General features: G+C 33.0%; 1 protein-coding gene across 6 annotated transcripts in view; it reads right to left on the bottom strand.

Moving 5' to 3' along the window:
- Nucleotides 1-20,422, bottom strand: part of BCAS3 (BCAS3 microtubule associated cell migration factor) — a 633,828-nt gene that overhangs the window by 548,708 nt on the left and 64,698 nt on the right. For all 6 annotated transcript variants that reach the window (XM_081270282.1, XM_081270287.1, XM_081270285.1 and 3 more), the window contains exon 7: nucleotides 1,978-2,050. In XM_081270282.1, coding sequence (XP_081126408.1) covers nucleotides 1,978-2,050 — 73 coding nt within the window. The remainder of the gene's footprint in view (nucleotides 1-1,977; nucleotides 2,051-20,422) is intronic.

Below are 20,422 nucleotides of genomic sequence, written 5' to 3'. Positions count from 1 at the left end.
CTCTGGAATAGCCTCTATATCTACCACGCCTGGAAGGGGGATAACTTAAGAATGGGATGGGAGCTGCAGGCATGAATGCCACAGATTACCACTGTAATTGTGCAGAGTTCAGCAACTGCTGAAACCTAAACATTTTCAGATTCTTGTATGCCTTTGTTGAGTACCAGGGCATGGGCATATATATTTTTACCTGTGTAGATGACCTTACCTCTAATTCATAAACTCTTATCATTCTATTTGCTCCATGACCATTTCTGTTCCATGATCATTTTATAACCTACTTTGGATGCCCTTCTTACTGTTCTGTATCTATTGCAATACTTCCCATTCATTAAGATCCAGCCAGTGTTACTTCTCCATTAGGCCTTCTGCCATAACTCCATACATATTTACCTCTCCCTTCTTTGAATCTCGTATACATCATAATTTCATAATTATTTTTCACAAGTTGTACTCTTTCTTTTCAGTCACATCCTTACATCTCTGGGGAAGGAAATTAGGTTTTCAAGCTTTGGTTTTCTCATCCCATATCTGGCAGAGTACTTTGGTACACAATAAATTTCCAAAGGCCTACTCATACCCAAAATTTGCACTGAAGAAACTTGTCTAGTAGTACATAAAGTTAAAATACATCCTTATGAAGCAATAACAAAGACTCCATGATCAAAACATGTTATATCATTAAAATATTCGTGCCTTTTCCAAAGCCCCATGATTATAGACTGACTTGAAAGCATTTGTCATAGATTTCCAGTTGCCAATCTAATATCCATTTTTATCATCTTCTTACTAATAAAACCATAATGACTTTCCAACTTTTTACAGCTGAGTTCAGTTGAAGGAGATGCAGTAACTGAAAAGACAGTGGCCATTTGAGATCATTAGGAAAAGGAGTCACATTAAAAGAATGTCAAAGCTAGAAAAGAACCTAGATCACTAATGACATCATCAAAACATTTCACTGTATCGGAACTGCCTATCAGTAGACTTCTTTTTTTAATATATATATTTTTAGTTGTAGATAAACACAATATTTTATTTATTTATTTATTTTTATGTGGTTTTGAGGCTCACACCCAGTGCCTCATACATGCTAGGCAAGTGCTCTGCCATTGAGCCACACCCCCTTATCAGTAGACTTTTAACTACAGAAAGTGTGTAGGTCACTGTAACTTTACTAGTGGCTAAATATAATTTCTAACTGGAATTATATAGAAAAAAAATCAATAACAAAAGGATGGCTAATTCAATATAAATCACTGGAAAGATTATTATTCCCATTTTACATAAGGAGGAAGTAAAGAAACTGACTTCAAAATAAATAACAATTTGTCCTCTTAGTCCACAGCCCTATTACTATTACAAATGCAGCCTGCATTAAATTAAGCACATGGCTGCTTAGATTTGAATCCACAGGTTAATTGTGTGAATCCAGTGCCTTACTTATGCTGCACTATGAAAAAAGAACAGAATGGCACTTTTTCACAGTTCTGCAATAGGAATAAAGACAAATTTATGCTGTCTTTAGAGCTGACTCAGGCACATGTTACTGCACCAATAAATGTTAGTTACAGTTAATAATTTTTATTCTATCATAAAAATGACATTATTATTAGCTAATAGTAACATCAAATCTATTGTATAAAGACATTCATAACAATGACTATACAGAAACACATAAATTAAAAATTTTTTTCAATAATGGCAATCTTTTATTTAAAGACTATATTCTTATTTATGACTGGTTTTCTTTTGCCTCCTGCTATCACTCTATACGTGAAAAAATACTGAGCAGGGAAATAAAGAATTCAGTGGCTATATCACAAAACCCTGAATATCTTTTACTTCCTTTCTCTTTTCTCTTATGGGAGCTTAGTCTTATGATTTCAAAGATTTTAAGACATCAGAGGTTCTACTCTGGAATAAACACACAAATTTGTAGTAGCTGATTCAATTTATTTTTAAAATTTTCCTTACCCGGAAGATCCAATGCTCTTACACACACCAAGAAGGGGTCTTTTTTCTGCAAAGTTATCACATTTTTGACCACCTGTAAGGGAGTATAAAAACAAAATGTAAATTTTGAGAAGTGTTCTAGTTAATTCTCATTATTTCATGCTTTAAAACATTTACATAAGGGCCAGGGGTGTAGCTCAGAAACAAAGTATACGCCTCCCCTATGCAAGGCTCTGGTTCAATTCTTAGCATCATACACACACACAAAAAAAGTACTAATATAATTCATCATATTGACATTTCAGCAAGTGAAGAAAGATTAATTAAATCCTACACCTAATCGTAAGAACAACAGAAAACCCAATTCTGATTATTCAAAAAAATCTACAGCAAGTATCATAGGTGATGGTTCAGAATATTCCATTTAAATTAGCAATGACACAAGAATATTCAGTGTTGCTGGTCCCATCCAATGCTATACAAGAATTCCTAGTCTACATAATAATAAATGAACTCAATAACATTACTGGATAAAAAACTGATATACAAGCAATAAACAGAAAAAATAAAGTCAGGAAATACAAGTGGCTTTGAACCTTATGAAAAAGATTTTATTTTTTTTTAATTTTTTTAATCTTTATTTGTTTATGTGGTGCTGAGGATCGAACCCAGTGCTCACACATGCCAGGCGAGCGTGCTACCACTTGAGCCACATACCCAGCCCTGAAAAAGATTTTCAACCTCACATGTAAGAGAAATTCCTTAAAACTATAATGATAATGGTGCTAAAAAAGTTTAGGACATGCCACACTATAATATGGTGCTTTAAAATATTGAATATTTTAAGCTAAAGGCACATGAAAAACAGAAGAAAGGACACTCTGATCTTCCCTTTCTATGTGAAAGATGCCCTCCCCATGCCAGGAAGAGGGCAACATTCTCATCACCAAAGATCAAGAGTCAGGATAAGGAAAATCCATTTAAAAAATTTATTAAACTAAACCTTATCTTTCCAGATACTATTCCACAAATGTCACTCTTTGCTCAACCTAGTATATAAGCACCCAGGCGTAGTCACTTCTTTAGGTCTTCATCTTCCTGTGAGAAGTCTATTGCACATATAAAAGTTTTAAATAAAATTTGCATTCTTTCATCCTGTTCATCTATTTTAATTCTCATACTCATATTCAGTCAGAGACCCTGAGAAGACAGAGGAGAAATTTTTACTCCCCTATAATATTATTTGAATATTCTTTGAATATAATATTATTTGAATAATATTTGAATATTCTTTACTTTTCAAAATAAAATATGAACCAATAAACTGATGTGTTTTCTGGGATGTAAATCAAAATAATGTGGAGGAAGGGGGAATAGATGATAATGAAAGAGGGTTAGCCATACAAAGATGAGCTTCACAAGTCATTACACTTTGAATAATTAAGAAATTTTCCAATTAAAATTTTAGCTTACGGGGCTGGGGCTATAGCTCAGTGGTAGAGCGCATGCCTAGCATTCATGAGGCACTGGGTTCAATTCTTAGCACCTCACAAAAATTAAAATAAAATAAAATAAAGGCATTCTGTCCATCTACACCTACCAAAAAAAATTTTAATTTAGCTACACTGACATACACTGACAGTTACCTAAGAGCTCATTGGAAAATCCAAAAGTTTGATCAAATTCTCTCACTACATTAATCAAAATTATTATTCAAATACCCTTTAAAGCAAAAATATCACTGCTAAGTCTTTACCCTACACGTATCCTTTGACATGAGAGAAATAACTTGTATAAAAGTTTACTCACTACAGCATAAATAGCAAATGACAGAAAAATGTCAAGTGTATAATGGAATATTTCCTATATCTGCAAAAAAGAATGAAATGCCCTCTGAGGTGAAGTGGTGCATGCATGTAATCCCACCTATTCAGGAGGCTGAGACAGGGAATGACAAGTTCAAGGCCAGAATGGGCAACTAAGTGAGACCCTATCTCAAAATAAAACAAAAAGGGTTAAGGATGTAGATTAAAGGTAGAGCACTAGTGCTTTCTATCCCCAGTACTATAAAAATATAAATAAGAATAAAGTAGTTAATAGAAAATGGAATGAGACAGAAGATACAAAGCAGAAAAGGTAATACATACGACAATATGAAGAGACAGAATAAAATACAACCTTGTATACAGCAGACAAAACAAGATTAACTGTATATGCAAAAATATACATAAATTATATATATTATACATACAAACAATCACACCTATATACAGACTCTTCAAGGACACATAAAAAATCATAATTATTATTTGTCCATGGGTGGGCGGGAATGAAAAAATGAGAGATGGGGAAAATAGAAACATTTTATGCCTCTTAATTTTCAAACCATGTGAGTATATAAATTATCCCCAAAACAGTTAATCTTTTTTTTAATAAAGAGACATATACCAGAAGAGACAAATTAATGCTTATTTCAAATCTGGAGTTAATCTGGCAAGCTGAAGACATGCATTTCACTTTATCCCTTTATGCACTTCCTACCACCTCCTCAGCACTGAAGATTAAACCCAGGGTACCTTACCTCTGAATAACACCCCAGCCCTTTTTAAAATTTTTTTGACTTTAATATAGGGTCTCAATAAGTTGCTGAGACTGGCCTTGAACTTGTTATACTCCTGCCTCAGCCTCCTGATTATCTGGGAGTGCAGGTGTATACCAATACGCCCAGCTATCCCTTTAAAATAATCTAAGAAAACAACATTGAATTAAATAGGGTTTAAAAACATATAATAACCCCCAATTAATTTTGAAAATAGACCAAAAAAAGATGACAAATTTAGCAGCCCTAAGTAAACTGCAGGGATGTGGTGATGGGAAAAAAAAGCCCTGAGATTCAAACTACTCTAAACCTTTAAATCTTTAAAAGGCACAATAAGTGATAACAGCAGACACACTTGGATTGGGTGTGAAAGGGGATGAAGCTAAAATAAGGAAGACTGGTTTGTTATTGGCTATTTGAAAAAGACTTACACTTAAGACCTTTACTCTCTTAGACAACTCACCCTGCCTATTCCCAGCAGAAGAGTGAAAGGCTATTCTTAGTAAGACAGCAGTACCCTGAGTACAGGTGAATATAAAACAAAAAAACAAGAGTATTAAGTGACAACATTAATTCTTAGTACAGAACCAGTCCTTGCCTACCATCCATGTCTCCCCTCCCATTATGCTTCCAGCATCTGAACTTTATCTTTTAGGCAGGAGCTTAAGAATCTTCTTTGGGAAATCAAGCAAGTCTAGGAGGAAAATCTAAAAAATATATTCCCCATCAGAGGACTCTAACAAACATCACAACCAAAGCACCCCACAATAAAGTTGAAAGTTGACAAACACATACACAGAGCTTTCCATTAGCTTTTGATTTGGCACTGTCGATCATATCCAGACAACCAAGATTAACGGTCATCTAAAAAGTGTATCAATAGGAAGAAAATAACAAAAAATAAAAATATTATTATTAATAATTTCCATGACATAAAAGGAGATATAGCAGGCATGGAACAATACAAGAATACAATGAAAAATAAATACTTAAATATTAAAGTCTCTTGACAATATAAAATATGAGGTAGATTTGATTCTAAAACTTAAATAAGTATCAATGGAAAAGTCAAGAAAAATTCATAGTGAGAACAAAAACATGAATGAGAGGAAAAGAGCATTGTGATCCCTACACAAGAATCTTAAAAAGAACAAAGATACAGATAATAGGAGATCCAAAAAGAGAAAACAGAAGACAAAATCAACCAAGAAATAATTTATTTTAATCTAATAATTTAATTATAATAATTTAATTATTAATAATTTAATAATTTAATTTCCCTAATAAAAGTTTATAAGCCCTTCATATTCCAGCACATTAAAGAGGCCAATATCAGTATACATAATTTTAGGACAATAGAAAAAAAAAAGAGGCTTCTAAAAACATTAAGAGGAAAAGCAATTGTTTATAAGACAAGGAGTCCAAGTGGTTGGTCTAGGTAATAAGTGATGCAAGCATAGCTTATCATAATAACCTATAGTTAACATCATAAAGACTGAATTCTTTCCTAAGGTCAGGCAAAAGACAAGAATGTCCACTCTCACCACTGTCATACAATATAGTACAAGAAGTTCAACCCACTACAACAAGGCAAGAAACAAAATAGATGGTACATAGACCAAAAAGGAAGGAAAAAACTGCCTTTTTGCAGAAAACATTATTGATTACATAGGAAATCACAAGGAATCAACAAAAAACTTCTACATCTAACATGTAAGCTTGTTGTCAAGACAAAGAACCCCAGATCAACAAACAAAAATATATATTGGGGCTGGGGATGCAGCTCAAGTAGTAGTGCACTCGCCTGGCATGCGTGCGGCCCGGGTTCCATCCTCAGCACCACATACAAACAAAGATGTTGTGTCCGCCGAAAACTAAAAAATATTAAAATTCTCTCTCTCTCTCTCTCTCTCTCTCTCTCTCCCCACCCTTAAAAAAAATATATATATATACACACACACACACACATATACATTCGCCAAGACCACATGAAAATTTTAATTTAAAATTCCATTTTTGTTGCTTAAAAAAAACCTCAAAAACTCAAGAATACATCTAACAAAGTACATATAGGACTTGTCTAAGGAAAATTACAAACTGATGATAAATGAAAGATACACTAAAGGAGGAGATATAACTATGTAGGGCACAGAGAATTTTTAAGGCAGTGAAAATATTCAATTTAATACTCCCAATAGTAGGCACTTATCCTTTATATGTTATACATTCATGAAAATGTAAATAATTGATGCCAAGTGTGCATCTGAATTAAATTATAGGCTGGATAATGATGTCATCAATGAAGGATCACAAATTGTGATATGTTCACTACTATGGTGCAAAATTTGAGTAGAGAGTGAGACTGTGTCCTATGGGGACAGGAGCATATAGGAACTCTATGTACTTTCTTCTAGATTTTGCTCCAAAAGTAAAACTGTTCTGAAATATAACATTATTCAACAAAAAAGTAGCAAATTCTTATACATCCTTGTTCACAGTAGCTAAGAGGCAGAAGCAACCCAAAAATCTACTGATAGATGAATGGATAAAGAAATGTGGCATATATTACACATGATTAAAAATTTTCAGCCTTAAAACAGATAACTCTTCTATTTGAGAAACCAAGACAGAAGAATCACAAGTTTGAGGCCACCCTGGGCAACTTAGTGAGACCTCTTTCAAATAAAGTTTTTTAAAAAAAGGGGATTGGGGATGTAACTTAGTGGGGTAAAGTGCTTGCCTAGCAATATACAAGGGCCTGGGTTCACTCCTGAGCACCACAATTAAAAAAAAAAAAATGCTGACACATGCTACAATTTGAATGAACCCTGATAATATTATTCTTAGTAAAATAAGCTAGTCACGAAAAGAAAAATACTGTATGACTCCACTTACATGAAGTATCTAAAGTAATCAAGATCACCGAGAGAAAAATTAGAATAATGATTTCCAGGGGATAAGAGAGACGGAGAAATGAATAATTCTTCAATAGGTATAGAGTTATAACTATGCAAATTTTTAAAAAGTCCTAGACATCTGTTGCAAAATGTGATTATATATAACAATAGTAAACAGTACACTTCAAAAAGACTGATACTAAATTTTGTTTTGTATTACTTCTACCACAATATTAAAAAAAAACTTTTATAAGGTTGGTATAAATTGTAGGTGGGCATAGACAGATGGATAGATATGTAGTGCATATTAAGTACTAAATGTATAAATAGAAAGATAAACACTAATTTTAAAATAGGGATTTACCTCTTTGAGGTTTAGGAAGGAGATATATTTTGGTAAGTATCAACAGGGGGACTTTAGAACTCTCTTTCATTTTTCAAGCCCAGTAGAAAAAAGCATTTGTAATGTTAACAGATCCGTCCAAAAATAATGAGGTTTAATCCAAAGGAGGACAGATTAATGGTTATACAATTAGATTGTGACCTGACATAATTTGAAACTTTTTACCTATGATTATAATAAAGACTGAAAAATAAGTTCTATCTCTGCTTAGACACCACACTATATTATAACACCATAATGATAAAGACAGTGTTTATGAATAAAATTCTCTACAATTATCTAAAATTTTTAGAATTGTATAGCTATCAGTGCCTAAGTATTTAAAATGTATTTATGGGAGTTCAAAACCCAATTGAGTCTAATGTATGAAAGATGATATATCATGAGCTCTGTAATGTTTTGAATAATCAATAAAAAAAATTGGAAAATAAAAAAAAAAACAAAACAAAAAAATAAATAAATAAATAAAATGCATTTATAACTACATTGGGAAAGCTTCAAGAAAATGTGTTTAAAACATCACATGGTACCTCATAAAGATGTAAAAATTTTATGTTTCTATGTAAGAGTTAAAAATTTTTTAAAAATAAATAAAAATAGGGGCTGGGGTTGTAGCTCAGTGGTAGAGTGCTTGCCTAGCATGTATGAGGCATTTGGTTCGATCCCCAGTACCACATAATAAAAAAATAAAATATAGGTATTGTGTCCATCTACAACTAAAACAATATTTTTAAAAAATAAGTAAATAAATAAAATTGATGATTGTCCAGGGGCAATTCACTGTGAGTTGTGTATTGCTAACCCTGTAATGAAACAGTTTTCACAATTAACAATACAATTTTTGATCCAAGCACAAGTTAAAAATTAACTGGTCCAAAGCCTACAATATTTATGTTCTAAATTAATTATAACTGAACTTCATCTATATAAGGCCAGTTCTTCACTCCTACATATTTCACCATTACATTTAACAATACCCATTTTCATTCTACTTCCTTGTCTTTATAAGGTCTTTATGGTTTTTACCTGTATTGTACATACCAGTCTGATATTTTGATGAATGAAACATCAAGTTTTAAAAATGCAAGTAATACTGGCAAGAATGGTTTGATTGTTTTGCTCTTCTCAAAACTGAATCAAAGAACTCCATTAGTTTCTACTGACCTCCTAGGGTATACCAGTCCAGCAGACTTTGAATTATATGTCAGCCACATGACATATCCTAAAGAGTTATACTATTCAGAGATATTCACAAAACATCAATATTAAAATATGTATAGAGTTTCTAACTTGATAACAGTATTACTCCCCCCTCCCCCCAAAAAAAGCTACTATAAGATCAATGTAAGCCAAAAAAACCCGAGTCTACAATAAATAAATATCACAAACCTCCAAATTTATTTTAGGCATGCTCCAGTACAATAACAACAAGAAAAATTAATTCCAGAATTAAAAACAATGTAGCAAAATTTTAATTCTCATTTAGATAATTTTATTATGGATGGTCCGAATAAATACAATTCTTAAAGTGTTAGTATAAAAATTCTACAATCTCATAAACATTGTAGCTATTATCTTATTTTTTCATGCAGTATAAATAGTAGCATGTACTCTTCATGATGCCTAATGGAGTCATCACCCTCCCATAATGTAATCCTCCAAATTGCAGCGGATTAACTTTTTATATACAAAATTGTGTGTTTATTTGCATGTACAATAGAGAGAATGACGTTATACACACCTGTTCTACAGCATTTAACAGAATGTACCATGATGATTGAAATGAAAAGCGGCTAGCCAAATCCATCAAATATAAAAACTATTGCAATCCTGTTGCAAAGTCCTTTTGTTAAACTCCTTTTATTCTAAATCCTTTTAATTCTGTCCTATAACACTAAAACATTTATAAAAAGCTTAAAATCCTAATAAATCACACAATTAAAGTAATGAAAATGGGCTTGCCCACCAATTCACCAACTCCTCTACCACTCAACAAAATTCAAAACACTTTGCTTGTCAGATAATATTAAATAATATCCCCCACCATACACACCATTTTAAACTCATTTAAATCAAAGAGTTAATGCCCATAAGTCAGCCCTAAAGATCTGAAGACATCAAACAGAAATGGTTTCTACTTGAGTCCAAAAGTAGATCCAGAGGCAAATGAAAATCAAACTGATAATGAAATAAACACTCCAACTCTAGTCTTTTGATGTTAAAGATGATGTCCTGAATATAAAATTTTCACATAAAAGTATGTTCATGCTAATAAATTTCTATTGAAAAATCTTTTTCAGGAGGATTCCACTGAACAACTAAATTAATTTAAACTACTCAGTTAAACCATTTCAGTCTCCCATTTTGATTTTTAATTTTATTGGAATTATTTTTCTTTAAAATAGATTTGATTGAATCATTTTTTCTTCTGTATTTTGCTTACAGATTCCCTGAATGTGAGTTTTTAAGATGTAGTCAAATTTTCTGGTTCTCGATTTTAGCTAGAAAGTTTGATTCTCTAGTCAACAAATTTTGTGTGCAAATTTTCAGACTAGTTTTTACTAGATTTTATATAAATAATTTCCATTATGAATTGGGTAATCCTATTATTTATTTCTTATCTAAACAGGAAAAATGTGAGCAATTTTTTTAAACAGACTACAGAGGAATAAAATATGAGATGAGAAGAGAAGGAAGAAATAGGAAAACAGATGCAGAGGCTGCAGTTTACTATCAATGAATCAAAAGAAACAGGACTTTTTTTTTTTTTTTTTGTACTGGAGATTTAACCCAAGGGCACTCAACCTCTCAGCCACATCCCCAGCCCTTTTTACTTTTTGAGACAAGACTTCACCGAATTGCTGAGGGCCTTGCTAAATTTTGCTAAGGCTGGCTTTGAACTTAAATCCTTCTGTCTCAGCCTTCTTACAGGCGTGCAGTGTTGTACCCAGCAAGACATAAATCTTACTACCCTGAATTGTTTAACCTAAATATAATCACAAAAGACATCTTTGCCATTTGTCTTAAATGTCCAAAATATATGCACACATTTTACCCTCCACAGTTACTTCAAAAATTTCATCAAAGTAGATAAAGACCTTTTCTTTTTGGTGCTGGGGACTGAACCCAGGGCCTCCAGCATGTTAAGCACATGTCTACCATAGAGGTACTTCGCAGCTCAAGATAGTATATTGTTGAACAATAAATACACAAGGTATTCCTTAACCCTTGGTGGCAACTTGTATTTCACTTTGATAATCAAGTCTTCCTTCACAAATTAGCCTCATCAGAACTTAAAATAGCACCATATAAATCTTCCATTTAATTTTACAGAGGAGTAATCTGATCTTGAAAAGTTAAATAACTTTTCCGAATTCTTATGGTACTACTCTCACACACACACACATTTATATATATTCAACATATATATTATATATAATCAACATATATATAACATATATAATCATACATATAATCAACTCTTCTGCTGAATTTTTTCAATAAAATTATTGATAAAGGCTAATGTATTTTTTGGAATTATTTTTCTTTACAATAGATTTGACTGAATCAGTTTGTTTTACTCCTCTCATTGGTAAAAAGGGTGTAAAGTACCAATACATCCCATAGAATTATTGTGACTATTTAAAAAGATAATACATGGGCTAGGGTTGTAGCTCAGTGGCAGAGTGCACACGTGAGGCCCTGGGCTCGGTCTTCAGCACCACATAAAAATACATAAATAAAAATAAAGATATTGTGTCCATCTACAACTAAAAAAAAATTTTTAAATAATACGTGCAAATGACAAAGCACAGTGCTAAACCAGGTAAGAACTGAAAGTTTATGCAATTATTATTTTTTCTTGCAACCCTAATATGTAAAAGCTGTTATCTATTTTTATGGTTAAAAATAATAATAATGCTCACAACCTTGACAGGTGTCTTGCTCTTTTTACCAAGGTACCAACATTTCTTTGATAGCTCTCTACAATGCTCACTCTGCACCCACACTGGAGTTTGCCAAGCATATCTATGGTTCAGTAATGCTGTGCTTTCTACTCTCTCTGTTGCATATACTCACTTCTCTCCTAGTCATCTGCATAGTTCACTTGCTTACTTTATTGGATCTTTACTAAAAGGTTTCCTAATCAGAAAGGCTTTTCTGAGACCACCCTCCCTTACACCATATATCCTGTCCCTGATTTATTTCTTCACAGTACTTACCAGATCTTATATTATACTCATTATATTGTTAATCTACTGATACCTTCAGCACATTCAAATCTTTACTTCCTGACAGAAAGCCTAAAATGAGAATGCTTATAATGGCTTTATTCATGATATCTCAAAAGCATGTTCAACCTAAATTCCATGGAACTTATACATTCATTCAATAGAATACTATTCAGCAATAAAAAGGAAATATAAACTAATGCATGTAACACCAAAATTAAGTAAAAGTATTCTTGGGCTGGGGTTGTGACTCAGCGGTAGAGCACTTGCCTGGCATGTGTGAAGCACTGGTTTAGATTCTCAACACCGCATATAAATAAATAAATAAATAAAAATATTTTTTTAAAGTATTCTCTATGAAGTGAAAAAAGTCAAAATAATAGAAGCCACTAGAAGAGCTGGGAGTGACTAGGAAAGGGCATGTGAGAACTGCTTCGGGTAAGGCAAATGCAAAATTCATAAAGGTCTGAGGTTGATACAAAGATACCTATATTTGTCAAAACTCACAGTATAAAAAAAAAAAAACCTATACCACATGAAAGCGTGGATTTGTGTACTATAAATTAAAGCTGCATTAAAATTTAAGGAAATAACAAATATGTTCAGTGGTAAATGATATGAACCAACATTAACAGCAGTTGATTACAGTAACAAGATAAGGGGTGAGGTTTTTTTTATTTAATCTAAAATGTGAAAAAATACTTATAATTAGTATAGGGGAAGAAAATGCAAATATTTTTATTTTATTCTTCCAGTTTTATATCAGTTTGATATTTTTAAAATTAAAAGTTGGTTAATGTATAAATTAGAATAAAAAGTAACCTAGCAGGCAACTATTACACAATTATGGGTCTCACACTGTGCTACAAGCTATTTGAAAGGATACAAAAGATAAAAGTAGTGTTAAAGCCATCATTTCTCAGCAGGAATTTCTAGACTCCTCATATGTGGGTCCTTCCTTAACTTTAAAACACTATTACATAGCTGGTATGATGTAATTTTCTGTTTCTTTTCTTTTTCTTTTCTTTTTTTTTTTTTTTTAATGTGCTAGGAATCAAATCCAAGACCTTGCACTTGCTAGGCACCAGTGTGAATTCTTTCACTTTTGAGGGTGTTTTATCTATTTTCTAACTAGGTTATTCACCTGCTGTTGTTCTTCTGACCGAAAGTTCTATATGGAGCACTCTGTAAGCAATGAAAAGAGGATAAAAATAAATAAAAATATGATATTAAAAGATAAATAACCCAAGTTTTCCAGAATTATAAAATGTCAACAGTTTTTTGATCCAGAAAGCTCAGAAAATCTCCAATTAAATAAAAAGAAATTCACAGTAGAAAAATGTCTGGAAATGTGAATACCAGCTCTTGTATGAACTGACACAGAAAGAAATGGAATTAAAGAATAAATGAGTAAACAAATATTTTTATAATTCATTGTTATAAAATTCTTTTTAATTTTTTTAAAGATTAGCATTAAGTGTGAAATAGAACAGAGACAATAAAAAAGAAATGTAATCCAAATAAGTATATGATAAACGAAATTAAAGAGGGAGGAAAAAAAACAAGGGCAAGAAGGACGATAAGCTCTATGTAAGAAAAAATGATTAAAATCTTTAAATAATAAAGCAGAGCCATGATGGCACAATTAGCTTAAAGGGTCAACATTAAACATCTGCATGTGTATCCAATAAGATATTTAAAGGTTTCCTATAATTAGCTTAAAAAATATTTCAATATACAAGACTATCTTACCCATAACTCTAAGAAAGATATAAAGGACCTCAACCTGGAAATGAGAAGTAAAAAAGCTGCAAATATACTCCCATAACAGTCAGATAGCTTCCTTTGATGCTATGAATGGACACAAATTACAATAGAAGATTCAGAATTTACTTGGAACTACTTTCTAACAAATTTTCAAAACTTTATATTGAAACTGGAATTTGGGGTGGTTCAGAGGTAGAGTGCTTGCCAAATATGAGCAAGAAGGCCTGGGGCTTGATCCCTCGCATCATTTTAAAAAATTATATTAAAAGGTCTATTTTCACTGGGTATGCTGGCACACACCTGTAATCCCAGCAGTTCAGGAAGCTGAAGCAGGAGGATCACAAGTTCAAAGCAATCTTCAGCAAATTAGCAAGGCCCTAAGCAACTTAGCAAGACCCTGTCTCAAAATAAAAATTAAAAAGAGCTCGGAATGTGGCTCAGTGGCTAAGCATGCCTGTGTGCAATCTCTGGTACCAAAACAACAACCAAGGGCTGGGGATGTGGCTCAAGCGGTAGTGCGCTCGCCTGGCATGCGTGCGGCCCGGGTTCGATCCTCAGCACCACATACAAAGATGTTGTGTCAGCTGAAAGCTAAAAAAAATAAATATTAAAAAATTCTCATTCTCTCTCTCTCTCACTCTCTCTTAAATAAATAAATAAAATATTTTAAAAAAAAACAAAAAAAAACAAAAAAAAAGGTCTATTTTCAGCAACAATAATCTCTACGTATGAGAAGTTACCAGAGCATTGACATGATGGTAAATGTTATAAACATTTGAATTTTGTTTCATTGTAGGGGTGTTTATTTATTTAATTCTAGTTAGTTAGTTATGCTGAGGATCAAATCCAGGGTCTTGCACATGCTAACCACATGTTATACCACTGAGCTACACTCCCAGCCCTATTTGCATATTTGTCCAAAAATACTGTAATATATACCATCTTCCAGTAAATATATAATGCTTGGTCTAATCTCCCACTTTAAAAGGTCTATTTATTAAATGGTCATAAGAATATTTTCAAACAGAATCATACCATCCTTGCATGATTTAGAAAAATTCACTGTAAGTAGTAGGAAGACAACTTCTGCTAATGAGAAACGGAAATTTGAAAACATGGAAAAAGTGACAAAACGCACTAAAAGGGAGAAATGAAAACCTCTGGCCTTTTGCTGTGGTGGTTGTTGTTATTCTATTCTTAGGATAGCTCAAAAATCTAAGGGGAAACTTCCAGCCTACCCATGAGTGGTGTTGTAAATTATCAGGGAGACTTTTGGAAGAATGCTGCAGCAGATGACAAACAACCTTATGAGAAGAAAACAAAGAGGAGGAGAAGGAAGATGATGATGAAGATAACGATGACTAAAGAGGTTCTTTTTTAAATATTTTTTTTAGCTGTAGTTGGACACAATACCTTTATTTTATATATTTATTTTTATGTGGTGCTGAGGATCGAACCCAGGGCCTCACACATGCTAGACAAGCGCTCTACCACTAAGCCACAACCGCAGCCCAACTAAATAGGTTCTTTTAGGGTTTTTTTTTTACTAACCTATAGCATTTACATGACTTGGTTCACAGTTCATTCCTCTTGAAGAAAAAACTGAAATGTATATCTGTGTAAGATTTGTTTTTAAAGTGCATAATGACACTGGGCATGGTGGCATAGGCCTGTAATCACAGCAAATCAGAAGGCTAAAGCAGGAAGATCACAAGTTCAAGGTCAGCCTCAGCAACTTACCAAGACCCTGTATCAAAAAAAAAAATTTTTTTTAAAGAGAGAGTGAGAGATAGAGGGAGAGAAAGAGAGAGAGAATTTTTAATATTTATTTTTTAGTTTCTGGTGGACATAACATCTTTGTTTTGTATGTGGTGCTGGGGATCGAACCCGGTCCACACACATGCCAGGCGAGCATGCTACCACTTGAGCCACATCCCCAGCCCCCCTGTCTCAAAATTTAAAAAAATAAAATAAAAGTGGGAAGGAGATGTGGCTCAGTGGTTAAGCACTCCTGAATTCAATCCCTGGTACAAAAAAAAATTATATATATATATATATAAACTTTTTAAAAATAATTTGCACAATTTTTCTTTTTATTATTATTATTTTTTTTTTTGGTATAGTTAACATACTACAAAATGTGTCCTTAGCACTGTCCTGGTGGTATTTTCAATAGACTCTAACCTTGTCTGGTACAATTTGAGGATATAAATGGCACAGAAACTTAAAGCATGTTCTTTTTGGTACATAGCTCAAATTATTTTTATGGGGAAGGTGATTCTTTTATTGTCAGTTGTTTCTGATATAGCTTACATGATCACAATTATTTTTGTTGTTGTTGTTGTTAACTGAATACCACTCTGAAACTGAAAAAAAAAAAAGTTAAAGCCCTTTAGTTAACATCCAAATGCTTCCAAGTATATAATTTTCTAGTTGAAAATAATCAAGGTTGCATTAAGACAAGAATACTAGCCAGGCATGATGGCACATGCCTATAATCCTGCAACTTCAGAGACTGAGGCAGGAAGATTGCAAACTTAGTGAGAGCTTGTCCCAAAAGAAAAATGGCTGGGGATTTAACTCAGAGATAAAGCTTCTCTAGGATCAGTACCTAGTACTGAAAAAATTAATAATTTTTTTTAAAAAGTCAAGAACACTAATACAAAAGTAACTAAAAGTGTGTGTGTGTATGTATATATCTCCAAGTATATTATGTGTGTGTATGTGTGTGTGTGTGTGTGTGTGTGTGTGTGTGTGTGTGTGTGTATATATATATATATATATATATATATATATTCACATCCCATACCTTTAACTTCCCACAAAACCATATGCTACTTATAGCATACGCTCACAAGAGTAACCCTCTCAGCTTTAGTCAAATGAACACTACAGCCTGGTCAAATGCTGGGGTTGGCCTTTTTACAAAGGTAATTATATCCTTTTATAAACAGATATAAAACCACTTATGCCAGTCAAATATCAATTACAACTACCACTAAAAATTGTTCCTTTAAAGATTTATAGACTGCAGGAAGTGAATCTTGCTGAGTAAGCAACTATTTCCCAAGCATAAGAATATCTGACAAACGATAACCAAAAGAATGAAAGTTAATAATGTTTGTATGAATCTCTATTACTTTGTGGCAAATTATTCCAGAGGAAACAGTCTCGTCCCCACTCACATCTGAAAATAATAATTTACTTAATTATGAAAGGCAATTTTATTAATTTAAAACTTTGCTTAACCACATAATGAAGAAAGCATTTGAATAAACTGCATAAAATAGTACCCATTCTAATAGACTTTCATCAAATTAACTAAAAATGTATTCTGCTCAATGGAGATGAAATGAATTTGAGAAGAAAGATATAGAAAAATTATGAGTTACATAAAGAAGATGTTATAGGCAATAGTATTATGGGCTTACTGAATTCTTAGAATACCAAAGACCTAACTGATTTTAAAAATGATAAACTGGACATGAGAGGGTGAAAGGAAAGTCACAGACACAGAGAAAAACATATTTTTTTAATTTTCTTTTGATTTGAGGATTGAAACCAAGAATTTGAGCATGCTAAACATACACACTCTGCCACAATGCTACAGCCTCAGCCCTGAGAACAAAAATATTTGAAAATCATAATGATTTATATTTGTGTGTTTCTATCTATGTATGTTATTCAAAATCTCCAAACTCAATAATTTTGAGAAATCATCTATTCTTCAAAACCAGAGAAGTAATAACTAAGGAAAACCTCAAGGAGGACAAAGGAAAAGAGCACTACAAAAGATGTTACAGTGACTTCCAAGAGGGCAATCAAAAAGTTTCAGGAGTTGCGGAGGAGTAGTGGAGAGAATATGAGAATTTTATAAATAGACAAAGTTTGCAAAATGAGTACCATATGGAGAGAGTGTGAGGATGAGACATGACCTGTGAGATTGGGGCTATGGTGATCCTGGGAAAAAGGGATAAAGAACATAAGGAATTTAGAGACCTTGGTCTCATGGCAATGGTAGCAATTCATTTTTGAGCATAGTGTGGGAGGGAGAAAGGAAGGTAGTAATGGGAGACACACCAAGAATTCTGCAGTCACTTCTTCCCTCCTACCAGGTGGTAAGGAGGCCATGGAGCTCCTTCTTGATACTTGCTGTTTTAGCTGTTTTATTAATGAGATTTAAAAAAAAAAAAGTCGTAATGATGATTTAAAAAAATATATAGTAGTTTACTTCGTTGGTCCTCATGCTATTCCTATAAAGGTAGGGTAAGAAAAACATTATTTACATTTCAAAAAGTATAATACTAAGGTATAAAATTTAAATGACTAACCTAAAATCATACCACAGAAAGTTTCTCAAAACTTCGGTACATATGCATTCTGGTTGCCCAAAAAATGTATGCACCCACGTACACACACACACATACACACACACACACACACACACACTGTACTCCTAAAAACAAAATGGCCTGGAAGTGGATATCAGTAGTAGAGACTTGTCTAGCATGTACAAACCCTTAGGTCCAATAGTACTGCAAAACTGCAAAAACAAACAAATAAATAAATAATGCAAAACTTAGTGCTATTAAATTTAAAATGATAACATGGTTGGGGTATAGCTCAGTGGCAGAATGTTTGCTTAGCAAGCCCCTGGATTTGATCCCCAGCACAAAGTAAATTTTTAAAATTAACAAATTAAGTGGTATGATATTATATAAACAAAACTTTCTTTTGTGCATGGAGGGTCGGGACAGGGATATACTGGAGATTGAATCTATGAACACTCTAACTCTTGAGTTACATCCTCAGACCTTTTTGGTTGTTTTTGATGTTATTTTGATTTTATTTTGAGACAGGGCCTCACTTAGTTGCCAAGGCTGCCTCAAACTTGTCATCCTCCTGCCTCAGTCTCCTGAATCACTAGAATTATAGGCATGCACTACTGTTCCCAGCTAAAAACAAAACTTCTTAAGTCAAAATACATATATAGAGAAATAAATCGCCCTTTAATTTATCACTCTAACTTGTTTCTAATTTATAATTCACATTTCTAATTTTCATTTCCATCCCTATAAGGGCTACCATGTTCAAGTTCTCTTATTGGCATCTTTCTGCTCTCCACCTTGGAGAGAGTACAAAGAATTAGACCATTAATAATCCTTGGTTCATTTCTCTTCAATGGTATACGAATGGACCTTTTCTTCATAGTGTAATAATTTAACGAATGCCTATGAACCCATCACCCATGAGAAGTAGAACACTGACAATAATTTCCATTTATTTATACAGATGCATATCCTAAACCCTTTCACCTATTACATCAGGGAGTAACTATCCTAAATCTTTTGGTTAACACTTCTTTTACCCCCCCATACAGTTTTTATTTTCCTTTTTTGAAAAATTAGAAGGTTATTATGTCATGTTTCTGGTTGTAACTGTTAACCAGGAAACTATATAAATTCACCTGGCCTAAAATTAATTTATTTCCCTGTTGCTCAAATGAAAATAATGAAAATTCCAATATAATCCAGAAGTGAACCTTATGTACATAAAAAGTGCAAAGCACACTCACAAAAAGAACAACAAATATAATGAAAACTAGGTAAAACAGCAGGTGCCAAGAAGATGGATAATAAATAAAATAGTTTATGAAACTAAAAGCATTGAGAGGAACAAAAGAAAATGATATCATTCTCAGATAGTCAAGAATCACAGAAACCCTTGACGATAGAGAGAAGAAAAAGTTTAAGACTGCTTTTCCTATTCATAAGATCAAAAGAAATACGAAATCCCTTGGTATTTTTGCTACTACATCTAGCACTAGAGAGAAACACAATTAATGCTGATATCTTCCCATATTTTTCTTTTTTTTTTAATATTTTTTTTTTTAGTTTTCGGCGGACACAACATCTTTGTTTGTATGTGATGCTGAGGATTGAACCCGGGCCGAAGGCACGCCAGGCAAGCACGCTACCGCTTGAGCCACATCCCCAGCCCCCCCCCCATATTTTTCTATACTACTTGAATCCTTCACAAAGTCTGAGACTTAACTCCTCCAAGACACAATAACTTTTTAAAATGTTACTACAGATAAAATTCAATTTCAAACATACTTCTTTTACTTATTTACAAAAAGTCATACAGAATCTTTCTATTTGCCAAGTGTTATTCTAAGCAGTCTCAAGGAAACTTATCCAAAATATGAAATTAAAGAGAACGATGAACTTCAGCATCTAGCCATAATAGTGTAACACAGAATAGATTTACTTTCTTGCCATAAAAATTTACACAACAGATAAAATGTATGATGAAAAACTAGTTTTCAAACAGCACAAAACAACGACAAGGAAAACAACTGATGCTAGCCCTACTATCCATTTGTTTGTTTATTTGTTTTTAATATTTTATTAGTTGTTGGTGGCCTTTTTTTTTTTTTCATGTGGTGATGAAAATCGAACCCAGTGCCTCACACATGCTAGGCAAGTGCTCTACCACTGAGCCACAACCCCAGCCCCTCCATTTGTTTATATATTGACAATGACCACTTTTCCCAATGATGGCAGAG

The sequence above is a fragment of the Spermophilus citellus genome (genome assembly GCF_964194105.1).
Source record: "Spermophilus citellus genome assembly, chromosome: 17".
Lineage (NCBI taxonomy): Eukaryota > Metazoa > Chordata > Mammalia > Rodentia > Sciuridae > Spermophilus > Spermophilus citellus.
Note: the sequence above shows the minus strand (reverse complement) of the source record. Positions and strands in the feature narration are given on the sequence as shown.